This window comes from Gambusia affinis, linkage group LG12 (genome assembly GCF_019740435.1).
Source record: "Gambusia affinis linkage group LG12, SWU_Gaff_1.0, whole genome shotgun sequence".
NCBI classification, from domain to species: Eukaryota; Metazoa; Chordata; class Actinopteri; order Cyprinodontiformes; family Poeciliidae; genus Gambusia; species Gambusia affinis.
Window position 1 is genome coordinate 15,020,267 of NC_057879.1, and position 20,868 is coordinate 15,041,134.

Consider the following 20,868-nt stretch of genomic DNA (forward strand, 5'->3'; position numbering starts at 1 on the left):
TACAGTAGGTGTAAAGAGTTGTGTAGCAGAGAGTTATCTGTGATTCTCTGTGACACCTGTTCTTTTCAGATCGGTGTACATAATGCACAAACTCCATGCAGAAAGAACCCTGGACTCAAACCCAAAACTGATACTGCTAACCACTGTGCCACAGAACAGCCTACAGAGGTTTATGTAAAATGTATTTTGTCTTCTTAAATTTGAAAGGCTGCATTTTTATTGAATTAATAAAACATTTTAGACTTACTTAGGAGGAGTTTGAACCCTTTCAGTTAGTTTTCCCTGGAGTTATAAAAATGTTGATAAAAATGAATGAATGAATAGATGGTTATACAAATGGATATATTTTAGAATATGAGAATAGTTAAGCATTTTTCCAGGATGACTACAAAACCAATTGCTTTACAGATACTAATTTGAGTTGAAAAATTCAACAATATTACTAAAAATCATGTTGAAGTTGTAAAACTTTGCTCTAGTTTCATTGATCTCATCTCTTTGATTGTTACGGATTTACAAATGTGTAAAAAGAAAATGCACTTTCATTTTCTATGAATAACACTCTCTCCTTGCCACAGTTGTTACTCATTATTATAGCAGACAGCTCTAACAGAAATCTGGGACAAAGAGACCTAAAAGGAAGACATATAGCATAAACTGCAGAAAGTCATAGAAAGTGGAGATTCTGCCAAAAGGGACGGAGACAAGGCGACAGTGCTCTGTGTGGGATTTCACTTTGGATTTTGGCCCTGCAGGAATATGTGGAAACACAACTGACAGTGCTTGTGTGGAGAAGTCAACCTTATTCAATATAGCTAAGTAAAAAAATATCCAGCACTATCACTAAGATAAACACTATATTGTCTTTATAGTTTGCTTTACGTATATGCCTGAAGAGCAGTTAAGTCTAACCTTATATATTGGATTTTACTACTTACGTCATTTGGGACGGTCCAACAGATGTAAGGAAATGTATCTAAGATGTCCAGACAAAGTGAAAAACAGACAATATTACAACTTTAGCTGAGATTTATTTCACATTTTTTTACTCTACATTCCCCTTAAATCTAAGGAGCGTAGGTGTTTCAGTAATCTTAGAAATACTTTATATCGAACTTCATATCAATATGTGCTACAAATACAAGTCATCTCAGTTTGGATAGTACAATATGCTTTTAATCTGTTCAGTCATGTCTGAGGCAAGAAACTTGCTTTAAAAAGATTCAATGTAAAAAACACAAAGACATACAATGAAAATTTACAGGTCGTGACTGAGAAAAATTAGATTCCAATGAAACAAGTCCTAAGGTATCACATGGAATGGTGGTTCATACTATTCTGTGAGGCAAATGGTGCGACAATAATTTACAAAAATATTCATTTCCACTGTGTTTGTAACGTCCTTGATGGCTAATTTCAAAAACACAACTTCATTGGATTTTCTGTACATGTCACTTGTGAAAAATGTGTTTTCTTAACATAGATGTTGATAAGGTCTGGAACATTCTGCTCTCTAAGCAACACAAATTTGTTTTTCGAGGGGGGCAAAAAAAATTCTGCATTCAATATGCTAGTGAAACAACAAAAACAGTCACTGACGACAAGCTATGCAACACACTACTTCAGCAATAAAAGACTTTTAATTCATATGAGTATGTTAGAAATCAAATTTTTGACCTAATGTAGGCTGCAAGTTTTAAAACAAACTTTGTTTGGGGATCCAGCATATATATATAAATACTTTTTGAACTCGTTTATGGGGAACTAGACAATCACAAATGTCTTTGCAATCTCAAAGTTATCAAATGCCTCATATCTTCATATGGCAAAAATCTCCTGTTGCACTTCATTTTTATTCTCTATGTGGTTCTCAAGTGTAAGAAAACAGAAACATCAACAAGGAAATGCAGAAAAACAGAGTCCAGAGAGCTCTGCAGCCCTGATTGTTTGGCTGCTACAGAAAAGTCTAGCACCTCCTGCTGCCCTGGAGGTTTCTAGTCCAGCTGCTCCTGCTTTATCCTGTTTGAATTGGGTCCTCGCTGACTTGTCCTCCTCAGTTCCCTCCTCAGGACATACTCGCTGAATTGGGATGAGTCCACGCCTCCGCCACAAGAGCCAGCAATCTCGAATCCGCGCTGTTGAAGACGCTCCAGAACCTGTGGATGATGTAGAAGGGACGAATGTTGAGTGAATGTTAAAAACAAACTGGCAGGAATCAATTAAAATTATTATGCCAAAACATGGCTGTCATCTCTAACCTTTTATTGCCTCTGAGAGACCAAGAAACACAAAACTGCCCAAAACAATTATATGCTCTTGCCTTTGCGCCAACTCTACCACTGGAATTAGCTCTGGGTCTAAGTTGTGGCAACATTCGGCTCGTGATGGGAATTGGGATGAGACTTTCACAAGACTTTCACCAAACAAAGAGCTTCTCATATTGCCTCCTGCCTCCCTTTCATTGTTTTTTGTGTATGTGTGTGTTTGTCTTTGGGTGTGTGTGTAGCTGTTTCTGATCTTGCAGCCTTGCAGACATCTACAGACGTGTCCGGGGGGGCTGTAGGATCACATTCCATCGAAGAGGCCCCAGGGAGCAGTGAGGCTTTCTCTCTGCCACTTGGCTCAGTGTGGGCTGCCGAGCAAAACCTCCCCTTTCCTCAGTCCTGCCCCAGGCTCAAGCCTCCGCCAAAACTACAAAGGTCCCCCTACTGCTGGCAGCTCTCTCTGCTTCCCTTCCTTCTCCCAGCCTCCCCCAATTCCCCTCCGCCTCCCTGCCTCCATTAGCCGCAGATACAGCATTCACCGCCGGCGTGCTTTAATAACCAAACAGGATTATGGGCCCTGCCTGGAGACAACCTGCCAGGGAGCGTGCTCACTCTTTTGCTTGCTCTCCACTACTCACACACTTCAGAGACGTTTTTTGTCTGTGTGTTTTTGGAAAGGAGGTGGAGATTTCACTTCCTCAGAAGGAGACACAGTCCAAATCATTGTAAAATCTTTGCTAAAACGCCTCACTTCCATCAGCTATTGATGCATATTTGAGGACATTACCATCAATGAATCAGTGGAATATCAATAAAAAATCACAATAGTGAATTGCTGCCAAATTCCTGCTGGTTTTAGCAGTGGAGTTGGTTTTCAATGCAAAAATATTTTGATGTAGTCTTGCAAATGGGATATTGATACCTACAAACCTATTGGAACCCTTAATGACAATAAAGTATATATCAGGTAGAAGCCAGTGTCAATGGAACAATGATAATCAGTTTTAGGTATACTGTATATATATATATATATATATATATATATATATATATATATATATATATGTATATATATATATATATATATATATATATATATATACATATATATAAAAACTTTTAAAAATAATGGTTTACCCAAATGCCTAAAACATGTTTACCACATACATAAAAACAAATACTTCCTTATTTCTAGAATTTATTTCCATTTACCTTTATTTCTGAACAATCTTGTAAATGGACCTTAAATGTCTATGCATAAGGCTCTTGCATATCTCTAAAGGTCTTTAACGAAAAGACCTTTACAGATATGCCTGAGTGATAAAAATGTCATTGTCTCCCCAAATCTACAAGTGTACATCCAGGATATCATTGCTGCAAGCATACCAACTGCGCTGAGGCCAGGAAAGCAAAACAGGAGCTGTGGATAAAAGTTCAGACATATTTGTGTTTTGCCTGATACTGAGGAGCAGCAGTGGGGAAAAGGTGTAGTGGTAACTGTACTATCTTTATTGACTGTTATCAGACAGTAATTTCTCATATTTTTTTTATCTCTTCACAAAGGTAGGATTATTATGGATGCCTGAAAAGTTCTCAGTTACTCTTTGGGCAGTTATTACTAACATGCATACATATTACTGAACAGTAACCATTTTTTTGTGAAAATCAGGTAGGCACTACCAACACTGAGTTCAAAGAAAACCTGGTGTTGCTGAAGAAAAACTGACCATCCACCAGCTTTGGAGGATAAGTCAAATTAATATTCTAGTCAGACAACAGGGAAGTGAGGATTGTGGAAGATGTACAGCAATGACTCAATAAATTGATCCTTTGATGAACTCATCAAAGAGTCAAATTTCTTCAAGGCTTTTCTTATGATTCGGTAGGATTAAAAACAGATAAGAGAATGCAATGAAACGAAAGTAAAGATTTCTCAACAGTAGATGAAGAAATGTGGAATGAACAGATCATCATCTCAGGACTTGAGACAGATCTAAAATGAAGAAATATCTCCATACAGAAGACTTTATAACTTTAGGTGTTTGGCAATACATGAAAAAGTAGAATCACTTCTAGTCAAAGATATTAAAACCCTACAAGTAAGGAGGAATAGTGTACCTGGACAGAGTTGAGGTGACAATAGCCATTCAACGGGAAGCGTATGACATGTGTGGAGTCATGGTTCCATCCAGCGTTCACAGAGTTACACATGACATCACCGATTTCAGGGAAAACATCCTCGATCAGGGCCTTGTCGCCGCTGAGGGTGATTCTCTCACCCAGGTCAGGCGCAACGCGCACAACTAGGCACTCACAGGGCCGGGAGACCCGGCCCAGCTCCTGGTCCTGACGCCAGCGCTCCAACTCTGCAAGCATGGGCTGCAGCTGGAAGTATCGGGCCTCTTCATACAGCAAACTGTAGTCCTGTGGAGGACAGGGTAGAGTGTGGTCAGAAAATGTATCTTGTAGAACATTACCAAAAACGACAAAATATCTAACATGAAGATGCAGTGTGAAACTGATGCTTTTCCCTCCTGCTTTAGCCCTTTCCACATGACTCTCTTAAAGCTTTCCCAATGTGAAAATGACCTCCGCCTGAACTTGAGCCTTTGCTTATTTTAACTGGCATACTTTCCACTGATTGAGTGGTGCTTTGGACAGTCCAACAGATCCTGTGCTTATTTGTTTTCTCTCAGGGCAAGTTTAGTAATTACTGAGTAAATGACACATATGAGTAAAAAAAAAAGGAATGCTAATGTGTCACAGAGTGAGGGAGTCAGTGTCGATGGACACTCGGCAGCTGGACATATATTGAGCTGCACACTGTTAGCCTTTGCTGTATTTTCTACAGCTAAATACCGCAAAATGCCCAGTAAAACTAACATAAAACATCTTTACAATTAGTTACTGTAATTTGCATTGCATTATGGGTAAAGGACATAGTATTACAGTAACTTACTGTATGTTTTGAAGTTGCAGTATTTTACTGTTTACACATTGCAGTAGTGGTACTGTATTTATAATATCTTGCACTGTTAGCCTTTACTGTATTTTTTACAGCTAAATACCGCAAAATGCCCAGTAAACTAACATAAAACATCTTTACAATTAGTTACTGTAATTTGCATTGCATTATGGGTATAGTACATAGCATTACAGTAACTTACTGTATGTTTTGAAGTTGTAATTTACTGTTTACACATTACAGTAGTGGTACTGTACTAATAATGTCTTTGCGCTGGCCATGTAAGAATTCTATTTGATTTCCAACGGTCATCATAGATGTTTCATCGTGGTTCTCTGTTTCTGTATTTTTACTCCTTTAGTGGTTAACATATTTTAAGGCAGAAAGAGAGCATGTATTTTTGTTTTTTTTCACATCCTAGCTAACATTAATATGCAGTTTATCTAGCTACGTCATCAAGGGTGGCTTCGCTTCCAACGTTTTTCTGATGACGTTTGTTTTAAACTCCGAAGCTTTTTCCGTCCAAGTGCAAGTGCAGCTCTGTCGCTGTGGGCTCACACTGCTTCAGCTCTTCGCAAGACAGGTAAAAAAAACACTTAGAAAACTGTTTGAAGCCAATGTATATTTTAGATGGAGCTAACGTAACTTATAGCATCATGCTATAATGCTATAACTTAGCATGAGGTGAAAGATAGAAAAATATGATGGTGTTATTTTTTGAGCTGGTTCGGAATTAACGTTAGCTAAGGTGCTAATTTTACCGAAGGTTTTAGCTTGGCTTTTGCCGCTAAATCTTCCTCGAGCGACTAGCTTTGGGTTGAGATAAGCTCAGTGATGAGTGTCTGTTAGCATTGTTGTTACATCCTTTGTCGAACAATATAACGTTAACTGATAATTGATCCCCCACACACTTTTTTTAAAAATACATCTAACTGTTCATTTGTTTAAACCATGACCTTGCAAATGTTAAGAGTGCAGATTAGCTAGGTCAACAAGGATGAATTCTAACGTTGTTCTTTTTTTTCTTTTTGTCAGATGACTTTTTTAACTCCCAAGCTTTTTCCTCCAAGTGGCTGTGCAGTTCTGTCCTGCTGAGTGCTAACATAGTTTCAACTCTTGAAAAGACAAGACAACAGGTAAAAAGACAGCTCTTCAAACATATTTGAAGCCACAAAATAATCTGGAAATGTAGAGGAGCAGCTAACCTAATCTATAACTTTGAGCTTGCTACAGCTAGTTAGCCTGCTAAAGTAGCATTACATCTCCAACATAGTGTATAAGAGTCTGTAAATGAGGACAAAGGTGGAAAACATTCAAGTGGTTTCTGTTATTTTTTGAGTTGGTTCAGCCACAGTGGCAGGTGGACAAAAAAGTTAATTTCCAACCCTGGTTCCATATAAGGACTGTTCACCTGTTTAAACCATGCTCTTGCAAATTTAAAGTTAAGTCAGTACTAACAGGTGCAACTATGTACAGGTGTAAATTCTGCAGCATTTGTACTTCAGAATTTAGAGAATTTTGTAGTCATGTGAAGAAACATCAACACACAGCTAATTATCGGTTTTGTTGTGGAATAGAGCAATGTCCTACTTCCGTCAGAGAAAAATAAAACATTTAGAAGAAAAAGAGGACTCAATCTTCATCTTGGTTGATGTAATTTTATATCGACTCTTAACTTAAAACACACATCTTAAATCAGAATTGTTCAATTAATTTGTTAAAGGGATCAATTCACCCAAATTACAAACATTTTGTTAACCCATATTGTACTTAGCCATTCAGATACTGTATTTGTGGAATGTAATGCTTTAAAAAATCCGTTTAGCCTCACAAACTGTCATTCACATCTGCTGTTTCAGAGTGGTAGCAGGATGTAGGGGTAAAGTCTAGTCTAGTCTCCGGGGTGAGGTTCTCAAAAACCTGTTATAATCTGGGTGAACTCGCCCTTTAAATATAAATTACTACCAGTAATTCATAATTAAGAGTTTTCCTTTTATGTTTCAAAGGTATCTTCCACCAAGATGTCTGTTGAGATGGAAATGACCTTACCTACAACACCAAGGGTAATCATGCTTGGTAAGAGGAATATTTTCTATCACTATAATTGTTTTGTAGCAATGTATGTAATAGTTATGGTAGTCTGTACTTTTACTCACTAGCGTTAGCTTGACAAGGGTTTGTCTATTTTAGGAAATAGCTTGATGTCTGCAACCTGGTGGATGGTCAGTATGGAGAAGAAGGTATTTTTCGAACCTGAGCAACTACATGACTTTGCCAGCGTCCTTGCTGTCTTTTTGGGTCATATTATGACTTCAATCTGGAGTATCAGGAGTCAGCATCCACCACACTGGAGATGATACAACTGTAAGTACTCTACACCAAACCATTTATGAATAAAATTTAATGTCAGTTTGACTGATGATGAAGAACCATAGCTGATTGCTGTATTGTATGTCTTCATTTAAAAAAATACAATTAATATATTTTATTTCTGTTAAAAGATTCTTTGTGAGGATCAATCCAGATGTTGATACCAAATGCACAGCCAAAGTCAGTACAAGCTGCAAGATGGGAAGTCTTGTCAAGAGGAAAGTAGTCAGTGTCAACTCCCGGATCAACACCTTCCTCCAACGACTCGCTGAATTTGAATAGAGGACTTCCAACTAGGTAAGCATTTTACCAAATGTACCAAATTATTTTATTGTCTTTTCCTCCTATCTTGCATGTTCTGACTTTACTTTAGGCTTTTTAATATGATTTTAATGATTATTTATAAACGGCATGTGATTCCTACACAATAGCCCTTTAGAGTAGCCTGCATCTTTTCTGTGTCCGTGGTAAAAAGTGGATGTCGCTGCATCTCTTACTTAATCACAGAAATGTTTAAGTGTGTAGTCGTTTAATTGAGGTGTTTTTTTTATACTATGCAGTTTTCAGTTTATTAGGCACACCTTTGCAGTAATCCATCAGCACCAACAAAATGACTAAAAAGATTGTTATGACATGTTGTATTTCATCGTCTCCTTGGGGACATTTGCAGGGTCTCAATACAGTACGCAATCGTTTGAATTAGTGAAGACTGACTGACTGCTTTTGCCATAAACAATCCAAAAACCTGAAGTGAAGCCAGTCCTGCTCATTCTTTATGCAGCTTCTATTATCACTTCAGTGTAATTGATTTTTTTTAAAGAAATTATCAACTTAATGCTGCTTTATGCCAATGGTTTTATGCATTTGGACATTGTCACTTCAGCTTAATTTGTCAGCCTTCCTGTCGATTTGAAAATGTAGATAACTTCCTGACCATCTCATGACCTCCCACATTGTCTGTCTTATTCTTTACAGTTCAGCTTCCACAAGATGGATCTCACTGATTTTGTTTGACAAATGGAATAAAAGTTCTTCTAATGTAGGAAATGCATCTGATATAACAATATTTATTGATATGAATGCCTACCATATAGTACATTATCGCACTTGCACTGTTACTGTGATGTATTGTGTAACAGAGCACATTTAAGCTACTGTTAACTGCTTTCTGACAATGCAGCCTCTGCTTGTTTTTTAAATGAAGTATATTCTATATATTTTTTAAAAGTCAGTCTTTTAATAGTTTATGGCTGGTACTTGATGCACACATGTTCATGTTGCTACATACATGTGCCATAAAAATATTGACATGACCTGTAGTGTGTTCTATGGTTTTGTTGTTTTATAGCACATTGTATATTATATTGTGACATTGTTCTTTATGACATTGTGAATATATAAATGGATTTTATTTCAACAAATCTGCTGAAAATAAATACCTGTTTTTATTCACAGTACTTGGACTAAAATTTCTTTTGTGAAACTTTTCGGTTTATGGTAAAATATTCTTGTATTAAAAAATGTAAACTTTAATTTACAGTAAAACTGACATTATGTTGTGAAACAAGTTTACAGTAGACCAGCTTTACTATAAAATACATTTACAGTTTTATGCTATAAACTACATTTACAGTAAAGCAGTCATAACTGTAAATCACACTCACAGTAAAAATTAACTGTGACATATCATAACAGTAAAGGTACTGTAGAATGGTGATTACAGTAACTTACTGGCAACACTGTTGCCAGTAAGTTGCCAGTAAGTTACTGTAGAATGGTGATTACAGTAACTTACTGGCAACACTGTTGCCAGTAAGTTGCCAGTAAGTTACTGTAGAATGGTGATTACAGTAACTTACTGGCAACACTGTTGCCAGTAAGTCGCCAGTAAGTTACTGTAGAATGGTGATTACAGTACCTTACTGGCAACACTGTTGCCAGTAAGGTACTGTAGAATGGTAATTACAGTACCTTGCTGGCAACTTACTGGCAACACTGTTGCCAGTAAGTTACTGTAATTACCATTCTACAGTAACTTACTGGCAACAGTGTTGCCAGTAAGGTACTGTAAAATTACAATAAAAAGTCTAACAGTGCAGAAATAGTCTGTCATGGGAGCCTTTGAGCTAATTTACCTTCATGGAAGATCATTGGTTTTGTAATAAAAAAAAGACATGCGATTTAAAACAACACTAGACTGAAAGGCATTCCTTGATGTTGAGGTGGATACTGTTGAGCTTTTTGTTTGGAGAGATCCTTGGGTAGATATTTACATTTTACACTTTCAGTCGTTTCCAGGAGCTCATGTAGTATCAGAGGCCGAAGGCGTTTGGTGGCCTAGGCATTGTGCACGCTAAGTTGCAGGACTGCTGACTGGCTGATGGGACTTTACAGTTTTCTGAGAACAGACATGGACTCACTTTGAAGTCGTCGGGAATGAGGAGCTTGGACGTCCTGAGGAAGTTGAGAATGTAGCGGAACATGTGTCCATCCCTATCAATGAAGTAGTGCTGCTTCAGGCTGTCCAGGACTATGGGCTCTGTGCCATCAAAGAGACGACCGATTCTGCACAGAGAGAGGAGGGGAGTGAGGGGGGAAAGGGAAGGTGGGAAGGTGGTAGAAGGACAATATGTACAGATTAGAAAAACACTTATTCTACTTTTAAAAACAAACATTCAAAGACTAATATCATACGATGGATTTTTTTTCTTTTTTAAAGGTAGACTGACAAAGAAAGAAAAAGATATTAATAGCAGAGGTGGTCTGGAGAGGTTGGGGCCAGCTGGTGCTTGGTTGCCTGAGGCAGGGCGCCAGTCACCCTCAGGCCTGGTCTCGGAGCGACAGCGTGGCCTCCCGGCCTCCAGATGGCTCCATGGCCTTTGGCTCTTTGCTGCTGCGTTGACATCTGTCAGAATAACCAAGTTGCTTTTGTCTGCAGTCTGCACTTCCAGCTCCTGCAAATTGTTTACCTCTCAAACACAACTCTACAGTAGACTGTAGGTGTGAGAAGTGAGAAGATGCAATGCGGTGTGCACCTGAGTGATTAAAAGCCGAACAGCACCACATATTTCATACATCACAATCTCTTCCGAGTGACTCCCCAAGATACATGCGTGATTTGAGGAGTTGTGACATTTGACTGTCACATAATGACATTAAACATTACAGAAGCTGACATTAAACCCAGAGACAATTACGGCACTGCCAAACACGCTTTGACTTGAACAGGCCACTCTCTATTATTCTTTTCTGTCTTAAAACAGCCACAAAACTGTAGATGCAAAACCTTTGTTGCGTACGCTAAGCTGCAAAAGTTGCTTTCTTTTTAGGTTTGGATTGGAGATGGAGACTCACCGGGATTCAGGAAATTTGGTTAGGGTGGCCAAACTGCTGGTGTACATGTGGCCGCCTACGTCAATGTGCACAGGGGCATTGGATTTGGTGAGTTGTGCAGGTGTGGGGATGCCCTGGTTACTCAAGGGAGACACTGGTGATCGGGTGATCATGGGTCTGGACATGCTGGAGCGATTATCCTGGAAAAAAAACGACAAGAGGGTGAATTCACTTCTTTAAAAAAAACCCCTCCAAAAATCAAATGCAATTTAAAAGCAAGCTGAGGAAACACACTCATTCTCCACACTCCAGAGCCCATGAGTGAAAAAATAGACATTTTTGTAACTGCAGGATACAGAAGCCTGACCTTGACCTGAATGTTGCCACTATCTTACAAGCATCTTCTCCTGTGGGCCATAATCTCCAAAACCAAATTAATTTGAAGCATCAATCTTTCTCTCTCTCTCTCTCTCTCATGAAAACGAGTAATAATGACTCTCGATCTGAAAGCCATAATAGGATTTTTGGGGGCAAAACTGTTTCACGTTAACCTACAAACACCATTAAACAGAAGATCTCTCTTAATTTCAACAAGGAGTAAAGTACTTTTGGTGTCTTGTAAAAAAAAAAAAAAGTTTCAAGATAGGGTATAAGTGAAAAAAGGCAAATATAAATGAAACTATAACAGTGGAGTGGAGGTGTATTACAAAGGTTACACGCGGTGAAGGAGGTTCGAAAGAAAAAAAAAATAATACGTGCGCAGTTCATAATAAACGAGGAGAATAAAACGTTACAAAGCTTTCAGCAGCAGTGAGGCGACGATTACTTTGTTCTTTCTGAGAAACTTCAGGTTTTCTTTCCTTTCTTTCTCGTTTTACCTGTGCTGGCATCACTGTGGTTGGAGAGGAAGTCACCGAGTGGTCATTCTGCTTGAGAGACGCTGCAGGGACAGGCTCTCCTCTGACAGTGAACATCAGGGAGGGCTCCCTGCACTCCGCCGCTCGCATCGGCAGCCGCTTGAGCGAAGCGTGCACCGTCTCATCTACGGAACTGATTGGACGCGGTCGCTTCTTCGCCTTCTGATGCGTTAGGTCCATGATATCCGTTTCGTCCATTACTTGCACTACTTACGTAAAACGTTCAGGAGATCGGATTTTCTTTTCTTTTTCTTTTCCTTCTTCTTTTCTCTTGAAGCGCACCTGCTAAAATGTGCGAAAAAGGCGTGAAAAGCGGCAGATCGGGAGGGAGCGCGGCAGCGCCGTTCCTGTCACACAGAGCGGCTTCTTTGCAGTGGCTGGGAGAAGTCAAAGCCCCCGACAACATTAGCATTGTAGCGCCCGCGGCTCTTTTTGGGCTGTCGCTGTTTCGGTGGCAGGTATGCGCGTCGCATTTTCAGAATAGAACAAACGCAGCCTGTCGGAGCGGGATCATGCAGTTCTGGGGAGTCCAGCCAACAGTCACATCTGGACCTACCACAGCTGACCTTTGCCCTATTTGGAGCGTTGTTTGTGCCCTCGTGCCCTCAAGCTGCTGCCCCATTGTTCAGCAGCTGTTTTTTTTGTGCAGCGGGTCAAAGCCTCAGTCAAGATAACAGTCTCTCCATGTGCAAAGCTTAAAGAGTGACCGAGCCAACACTCATCCATGGACATGTGTGCACATAAATGCTCCGCACTGACCAGCAGTCTCCTATTCGACATGCCCTGATTCCTTTCAGTCTCACAGATTAATTAAAGTAATTAATCTGGTTGACTGAACTCTATGCATTATAGAAAAATACACAGAGTCCAGTCAATATCCTGGACTCTATCCTCTAATTTCCTAAGTTAAAAAAACAAAAACAAGCAAAAAAACTTTAATGAATCCATTTTCTGAACAGTGGTGGTGTTGACATGAAACCGGCCCTGGGCCACCAAGAGGGGGCCAAAATGGCAATGATACAGGGAGAATGGGATATGTATGGGAAGCCTCCTTGCCATCAATCTAATCTTAAACTCCCTTTTGATTGTTGTTAAATATAATATCTAATGGAATAATCTGTATGTAGTTCCTTGCTTTAGTTTTAATAGCCCCTGAACCTTGTCAAATTTTGTCACAAGAACAAACTTTAGTGTCTACTGTAGAGAGATGTTGCGTGACAGACCAACACATACTGTAATTTATTAGTGTGAAATTGAAGTAAAAATATATGAAAAGAGTTACATGCACTCATCCTCCTGGAGTCTAGTATACTTTTTTGCTGCAGTTACAGTTTTTGGAGGTATGAATATACCAGCTTTACACACCTAGGGTTTTAAATGATTGCCCATGAATTTTCTAATGTTGCCCTATGCTTCATCTGATTGAAGGGCAATTTATCTATCTATAAACATATATTGGTGTGGGTGAAAATTTATTTAAGGCTTATTTTGGTTCTAAATTTGGTCTTAACATCCAACACTTTTTAGCAAATCTTGTAATCTGTCAACGCATTCTCTGTATGTTTTTTGCAACTGACAAAATCCTGCCACCTACTGGGGTGGAGTTTGTGCACCATTGCTACTCAACTTTAATTAAAGTTGTTTTCTATAAAGTTGTTTTCTAGAAAGAAAGAATTAAGATTTTGATTTTGTGACAGAGAAAACTAATAAAGACTGCTCATTAGGCTTGCCAATACTAATCAGCAACAAAAGTAATATATACGTCACTGCTTATTAATAAATCTAGACAATATTTAATTGTCACAATCTAAAATTAAACTGGTCAAAGCAGATAACTCTGCATTGAACAGGGATTATTGCTGTTTTGACAATTCAGAATTAAATTAAAAGTGAACTACCACTTTGAAGAAAAAGATCCATGTTTGGATTCCTGTCTTCAAAATCAGAAGGAGCCTTGAGTCAGTCAGTTAAAATGAATACAACTTTGGTCACTTTAAATATAGTCAATGTTTTCACACATAGAAGTTTCTTAAATCTCAGGCTGTTATAAAGAGTTTCTCTTCAGTACAGAATTTGGTCAATTCAAATTTGACCAACATATGTATTTTAGATCTTATTTAGAATAAGAGAAAATCAATTATTCACGTGTTCTTGAAAACCAGTTAAATAACCCTTTACCTTAGCATTGCACGTAGCATGGACTCCATGAACTCTATCCTAAGCACAGTCACATGCTCTTATGATGCTTTCAACTTTGCAAAATGCAGGGGGTTGCTACATTGCCAGTGACTGGAAACTACAAAAAGCAATAGAAAACTTGGTCAGGGTAACAGAATTTTCTTTTTTGACACCAGTGCTGCCCTTTGACTGTGAAAGACCCATATGTAAGCACCATTTTTTCTTCTTCTGAAATGAAGGCCTATAGCATGAAAGCTGCAGTGTGAAAGGAATTCTTCCAATCCAAATACTAGCATTGCAAAAACTATCCCAGTTATGATATCACACTGCACAAAACCAAACCACAACCCATCCAATTGCAGTTGAAACAACTTTTGCAGCCTTTTCCTGGCTGTTTTTTTTCTCCTCTTTACAGAAAATGTAGGGAATCCACAATTTTTAATATTATTCAGATTAAAATTAATTAGTTCAACCACTGGCCTTAAAACATCCACATTCCTCCCTCTCATTGGCAGTGTGGGTTTCACACCTAGCTACCCAATTAGCAATTAAGCTTGCCTTTGAGTGTAGGCCTCCAATGCGGTGTGTGATCCTCGTTTGATTTGCATGCCACTTGTGCACGCGCTGATAAGCGCAGGCAGCAGCCTTACATAGTTTTAAAATTCAACTCCAGAATCCCTCGCAGAAGGCAAGGGGGCCTGCGGGGCAGAAAGAGAGAGAAATCACATGGCTGCTCTTCAAAAGGGGACCTGTGTAAGGCAGCCGGCAAAGTGCGTGGGATCACACTCAGAATGCAGGTAATTTGTTCCCTGACTAATTTGTGGAGATGGTGGAGTGTGTGTGCGCGGAAGTGAGTGTGTGCCTGTGGAGAGTAAGTTCTGAAAACAGCTCGGTGGAATTGGATTTCCTCAAAGCCTTGTCATCGCAAAGGTGGATTGAGTGTAAAATCTGTGAGGCATTATGGAAAATTGCAGGGGAGAAAGAAGAGGGAGTGAAAAAGAACAGGCGTTTGGCTGGGTGGCAGGTGGGGGTTGAGGAAATAAGTTCCTATATCACAAAATCAGTTGGAAATACTGTAAAACAACATGCAGTGGACCTTTTCATGAGCAAATGCCTGCATCACATTTGCCTCAAGTACACTTTTAACCTAAGAACAGATCGAAGGTCTAAAGGTTACCAGGATCTATAACTGGATCAGATTGACTGGATCACCATTAGTAGCCCTCTCTATATGATCAAATTCTTTAGTAATGATCATTTGAGGCTTACCTTCTTAAAGTGTTCAAATGAGTAATGGACAACTACTGTATGGGTCCTAATATGTCCTTTTTAAATTTAATATCTGTTTTAAAAGTTGATGTGATATTCTAATTTTCTAAGAAGCAATATTTTTCACTACCCGTACATCATAGTCATCTAAATTCATAATCTATATCTATATAAATGAAATGCTTGAAATATATTACTATTTGTTTAATGAATCAGCAAAATATGAGTTTCACTTTTTCAGATGAATTACTGGAATAAACAATGTTTTGATAACATTCTCATGTGTCCAGATGCACTTCTAGTGCAGATAAATTCAAAGTTCCAGGAACAAATATTAGAGCTGTTCAGTGACTGTAAAATGATACAAGGCAACCAGAGTCATCATGCAGCCTTTCAGGAGCTGCATGAGTAACAAATGAACTTTTCAGTCGTTTCTCCAACAATGCGGTTTGTCTCTATTTTTGACATATCACACAACACATAATTAGCATTTCAGAACAGAGCATTAACATTCAGTTTGAGGCACGGCAGACCAGTATTTACATAATCTGGAAGGGCTGTTTCTGCTCTGTTGCCTGTAGCTATCTGCTTCAAATGTCCACACACATTCACGGCTTACACAGTTTTGGCTCACTTTTAAGTCAGAGCCTGTTGTAAAGGGAGCAAAATAACAGGTAGCAAAGCATCATAACAACATGGCCTGGGGGAGATTTTGAAGCTTGGTTTAGTGGTCACTTTGGACAAGTTACAGTAGAGCAGTGATGGCAGAGTTTCCTACTGTGATGGCATTTAAAAACAAGTTTTTTTAGGGGGGATTATAAAATGTTTTTGTTGCAATGTTTTGGTCTTAAATTATAAGTGGCATAAAGTTCACAGTATGAAAAATAGACATGTATTGAAAGTATTAATACATTTCTGCAAGGACATATTGCAGATCATACCTTACATTTTGAAATAAAACTTCTTAATGAAATACCTAGAACTACAATAGAGAATTTGCTGAACTTGACTGGCACAAAGTTTTAAAGGTGGACATCTAAATGACTCACATGTGACTGCTTTGATAATAATTAGAAAGGATTAACAAAACCTCAGTTTTCTTTCAATGGATTCAACTGCTTCCCTATTTCCCAATATTTTTGGAGGATCTACCAGAGCTGTGCAACAGCATGACATCTTAGATAAGAAAGTCCAACCAGTGCTGCAGGCTATGGCAGACTGTGCTGCATGTTCACTGGCACAAATCAATCTGTCCCAGGGCGCAGGAGTGGCAGAGATAAAGTACAGGCCAGAAGTTTACATGCAACATGAATATTCACATCAGTTTTGGCATTAAATTATTTATTTTGACTGAGACTTTTCTTAAGGTTGACTGGTGATGACAACATACAACCTAAATGATTTCTAAAGACAAGCACTTTATGTGCATGTTTGAATTTTATTTGGAATTTTCTAAATTGTGACCTTATTTTATGTACAAGTTCAAACATAAACAAACAAGCCCAATAATTTTGGGAAGAATGTAGCTTTGAATGTTGATTCTTGATCATAAAACTTTTATAGTTGTCAACCAGGTCCTGCCCGGTATAATTCTACCTGGATAATCGTCTGCTCCAATCAAAACTAGTTCCTGTGGTGTTAATAGATTGGAAATTATTCTGGTGGCAGGAGGATCAGCTGATCAAGTGGAAAGATGCATCATCACTAACATAACTTTAAGAAGGTAACATATAAGTTCTTTAACTGTGAATATTGTGACAAACCTACCAGTGGAAGCATAAATTAATATCTATCCATTTTATGTCTTTTCCTTATTAGTTGTTTCAAACTGGATAAAACCAGTCAGAGTGCCATGTGACTAGCTGCACATAAAATTCTAACTATTCCTTTAAACTTCTGAAAATGGTCATCAAAGCTCTGGCCTTCACCCTGCTGAAAATATTTGAACAAGACATGAGAGTCAAGTCTCTGCCAGGAAACCAAACATCATAATTTACATCTTTAAATCCTCATAACGGTTGAATGCACAGCCATAGTTATGTCAGAAACTTTGTTGATCTCTATAGAAAACGTGAGATTAAATGCAACTTTCTAATTTGCTTTTATCCACAGATTACTGGAAACTTATATTTTGTTGATGTTTAGGCATGTCTGTCTAACTTTAACTGTGTGATTTAGGAGAAAGTCCACAATAAATGAAAAATATTTGTGCAGAATTTTTTTTTTTTTTCAAATTTATACAGTCATTTCCTCAGTCCAACACAACAAAAATAACAATTCAAATGCATAAAAAACACTTTATTAAAATGATCCCTACAGTGTGTTTATGAAATCCTTTAATTGAAACTGTATATGGAATCTGTATGTCAGATAGCATATGGTATCAGAGTTGATATTCTATAGTATAATTTCAGTGATCAACAGAAACGGCAGTCATCTCACTGTAGGCCTCATATGTTACAGGTTTGAAACAGCGCCATCTGGTGATTGGTCCTCATAAGCCACCATCTCAGTGTCGTGTTTCTTTACCCTGGAACTGGTGTTATTTCACTTTTCCCCCAGATATTTAAATAATCCTATATTCAGCTGTTCTTTTAAAACGTTGTTGATATAATCTATATTTTAAAATCAAACCGTATTTACAGTAAGTGCTCACAAGTGTACATGTACTTCCAACAGTATTTTAGTGCCAGTCGCAAATATTGTACCACTTTAGTCACAACGTTTGCTGATGAGAACTAACACACAGCGCAGTCATAATGCCAACCAGGAGGAATTAAAAAACAGAAACGACTCTCATATTTGCCTTTTTCCACATAGCTACAATTCTTAACACGGCTTTGTTTTTTTATTAACGGATGATTCCCATTCTGCACTGACGTTTGTATCCTGTCATACAGAATAACAAATACGCCTGCGGCGAAATTACTCCACAATGGCGTCTTTCATTCCACAATCTGGGGCAGTCAGGAAATGGAAATGTTTCACAACGGGGGAAAAAATAATACAACAAAGTTCAAACGCCGTTCCTAAACAACACAAAACTGCGTTTAACTAAGTTGTGAGCAACTTGTGTACACGGAGCGGTGACAAGGAAGACGGACGGGGATATTATCGGGTGCTGAGCCACGCCAGGAGCAAATTCACGCGTTGGATATTATACGGAACGTTTTCGCAACACGAGATCGCACCAACAACCCGTTTTTTGCGTTAGTTCTTGTTGCCATGCAAATAAATTCGTTGCCCTCTAACCACGGAACAATAGCCAGGAAGTGGTTAAATGTTTCTTAAGAACTAGTGCGGCTCGAATCGCTTGGCACATGCGTAAAAGCTGCTGCGCCTCGATGTCCCAGTCCACCCAGCCTCGGAAATAACAGCAAACAGAAATAAATCCTCACTTACCTGAAACATGAAGTGGTTTTTGTGAACCTTTATTTTCCCTCCTCCGATTTGGCCTGAGATCTGCCTCTCTTCCTACACCAGCGAGAAATGCAATCGCTTGGCTAAGGTAGTCAGAACAAAATACAGAGAATACTTGCTCCAGGGCTCCCGAAACCCCTCCAGGCAAAGATCAGGATACAATTAGCTCATGTCTCTGCCCAAGTCTAAACCAATATGCAGAATAAAACTGCGAGTAAATGTAAGTGAGTACGGCAGTGGTGCCTTAGTTTTTTTCTTGAGTTTACGTTCTTAAAAAAATACCATATATATATTTTGTCCTATATTTACAACACCCTCACCCCCTGCCTCTAACTTCCCTATTGCCTCCTCCCTGCAGAGAAGCTGATTTTAATCGTTATGATTAGTTTTGATGTAACGCTCCCCTAGGCGATTTCTACAAATGGATGGAGTGTTTCTTTGCCAGAGAGGAAAAGCAGGAGATGACGATAATTATATAGATTGTTGGTGGAGTACTTTGATTTCCACCCCCTTCCCCTCTTCTCCTCTCAAACATCAAACCCATCTACTTCTTTTATCCCCCCTCTGTGCTATAAAGACACAATGCAGCAGCAGACAACTTGTTGATTAGTCCAGCATCAGCATATTAAATTAATGGAATGTGGTTAATGGAATTCTTACTCCCCTATAAGCCTCTGCTGTGCAATCTTTTTAGCCGCTTCCCTCCTTCTGGACAGCCTCCAGATGACGTAGTTGTATAAATAAGTACTTGCAGCTTGCCTTTCCTCAATCAAGTCTGAATCAGTGCCTGGGGGTGATGTGCGAGCTCATTTCAAATGTTCAACCATGCATGATTTCAGGAAGATTGAGGCACTTCTGAGGATTTTTTAGAATTACTCCGGGGATGGACACATTAAAGGAATCGCATGTTTAAAACCGTTCTTAAGTCAACATGATAATTATTCTGTCTGACCTGAGAGTGCTGCTGTGTTCGTCGCACATCTGGCCATAGAATGGTCAGATTGTACATTCTAATTGTTTCAGTGCCATACATTGTGGATCAAAGCTAAAAAAAAATACCCACTTACGCCCCCTACTGTTGAGAGCATCAACTATTGTTCTCAGTGTTTTAAAACATTTTAAAGCAGGCGGATTAAGTGTCTTGCAAAGGGTTTTATACCCCTTGAACTTGTTTCTTTGCCGTCTCTAAAACTACTAGAACAAACTTCATTGCATTTTGATAAGATTTATGTAACACAAAGTTGCTAATGACTGTTGAAGTTAAAGGAATCCGATTCATTGTTTTCAAAACTAATTGCAAGTAAAGAATCAAAAAGTGTGCTGTGCCTCTTTTAGGCCGACACCCCTAAATAATAAAAGCAATTGTTGAATGAAAGCCAAAGTAAGTCCCAATTAAGATGTAATACCCATTCTGTAGGGGAAAACAAGAAACAAGTGGAAAAAGCTTTTTTGGGGAGATGAGTCCAATTTGAATTCTTTGTTCTACATACAAAACACTTTGTGTGGCAGAAAACTAAGACTGAATGTCACCCTGAATACAGCATGCCCACTATAAAACATGGTGGTGGCAGTATCATGCTGTGTTGATGTTCTTCAACTGGGACAGGGAAACTAGTCAGAGTTGATGAGAAGTTGAATTGAGCATGCTCTGGGGAGTTCCCTTTAATTTGCAATCAAAGCTGAAATTGAATGATTTAGATTGAAGCATTTCAATTTAGTATAACAGCCTAGTCAAAGGCCATACTTAAATCAAACTATGAATTTATGGCAAGACCTAAATATCTTTTGTTAACATAAACTATCATTCAAATCTGACAGAACTTGAGTCATTTTGTTTGTAGGAATAGGCAAAAAAAAAAAAAAAAAAACCCAAAAACCCCATAAAATATAATCTACAAATTTCTTATCATGCAAAGCTGGTACTGAAATACCATATGTACATGGTTCTACAAAGTTTTTAGTAAGTGGAACTATATAAAAATGCTAACACAACTTTTTAAAACTTTTGTACAGGAAAATATATGATCCACACTATAATTACTATCTTCTACTGATGTGTCAAATGAAATGCTTTGAAGTTCATGTGAAAAAACTATACTTTTGAAAGACACTATTCCATCACTGAAACCACCCATCTATTATCCAACATGTT

At 38.5% G+C, this 20,868-nt stretch overlaps 1 protein-coding gene across 3 annotated transcripts; it reads right to left on the reverse strand.

Annotated features, from left to right (window-relative positions):
- Positions 1-1,011: 1,011 nt before the first annotated feature.
- On the reverse strand, positions 1,012-19,429 carry kctd1 (potassium channel tetramerization domain containing 1). Of its 3 annotated transcripts, XM_044134339.1 has the most exons (6): positions 18,699-19,429; positions 14,586-14,725; positions 10,954-11,132; positions 10,020-10,164; positions 4,383-4,688; positions 1,012-2,156 (listed from the first exon to the last, which is right to left on the reverse strand). In XM_044134339.1, the coding sequence occupies exons 3-6, from the start codon at positions 11,115-11,117 to the stop codon at positions 1,995-1,997; spliced, it is 777 nt and encodes a 258-aa protein (XP_043990274.1). In that variant the 5' UTR covers positions 11,118-11,132; positions 14,586-14,725; positions 18,699-19,429; the 3' UTR covers positions 1,012-1,994. The 3 variants fall into 3 exon arrangements, with proteins under 3 accessions (XP_043990274.1, XP_043990272.1, XP_043990271.1); XM_044134337.1 differs by lacking the exon at positions 14,586-14,725; XM_044134336.1 differs by lacking the exons at positions 14,586-14,725; positions 18,699-19,429 and adding an exon at positions 11,811-12,594.
- Positions 19,430-20,868: the final 1,439 nt, after the last annotated feature.

What these genes read in the sequence shown, in the direction of transcription:
- kctd1 (XM_044134336.1), bottom strand. Translation starts at nt 12,047, where the DNA reads ATGGACGAAACGGATATCATGGACCTAACGCATCAGAAGGCGAAGAAG. An exon ending in ACCAAATTTCCTGAATCCCG is followed by an intron (nt 10,165 to 10,953) that starts GTGAGTCTCCAT and finishes CTCTCTGTGCAG; the next exon opens with AATCGGTCGTCTCTTTGATG. An exon ending in GTCACCTCAACTCTGTCCAG is followed by an intron (nt 2,157 to 4,382) that starts GTACACTATTCC and finishes CATCATCCACAG; the next exon opens with GTTCTGGAGCGTCTTCAACA.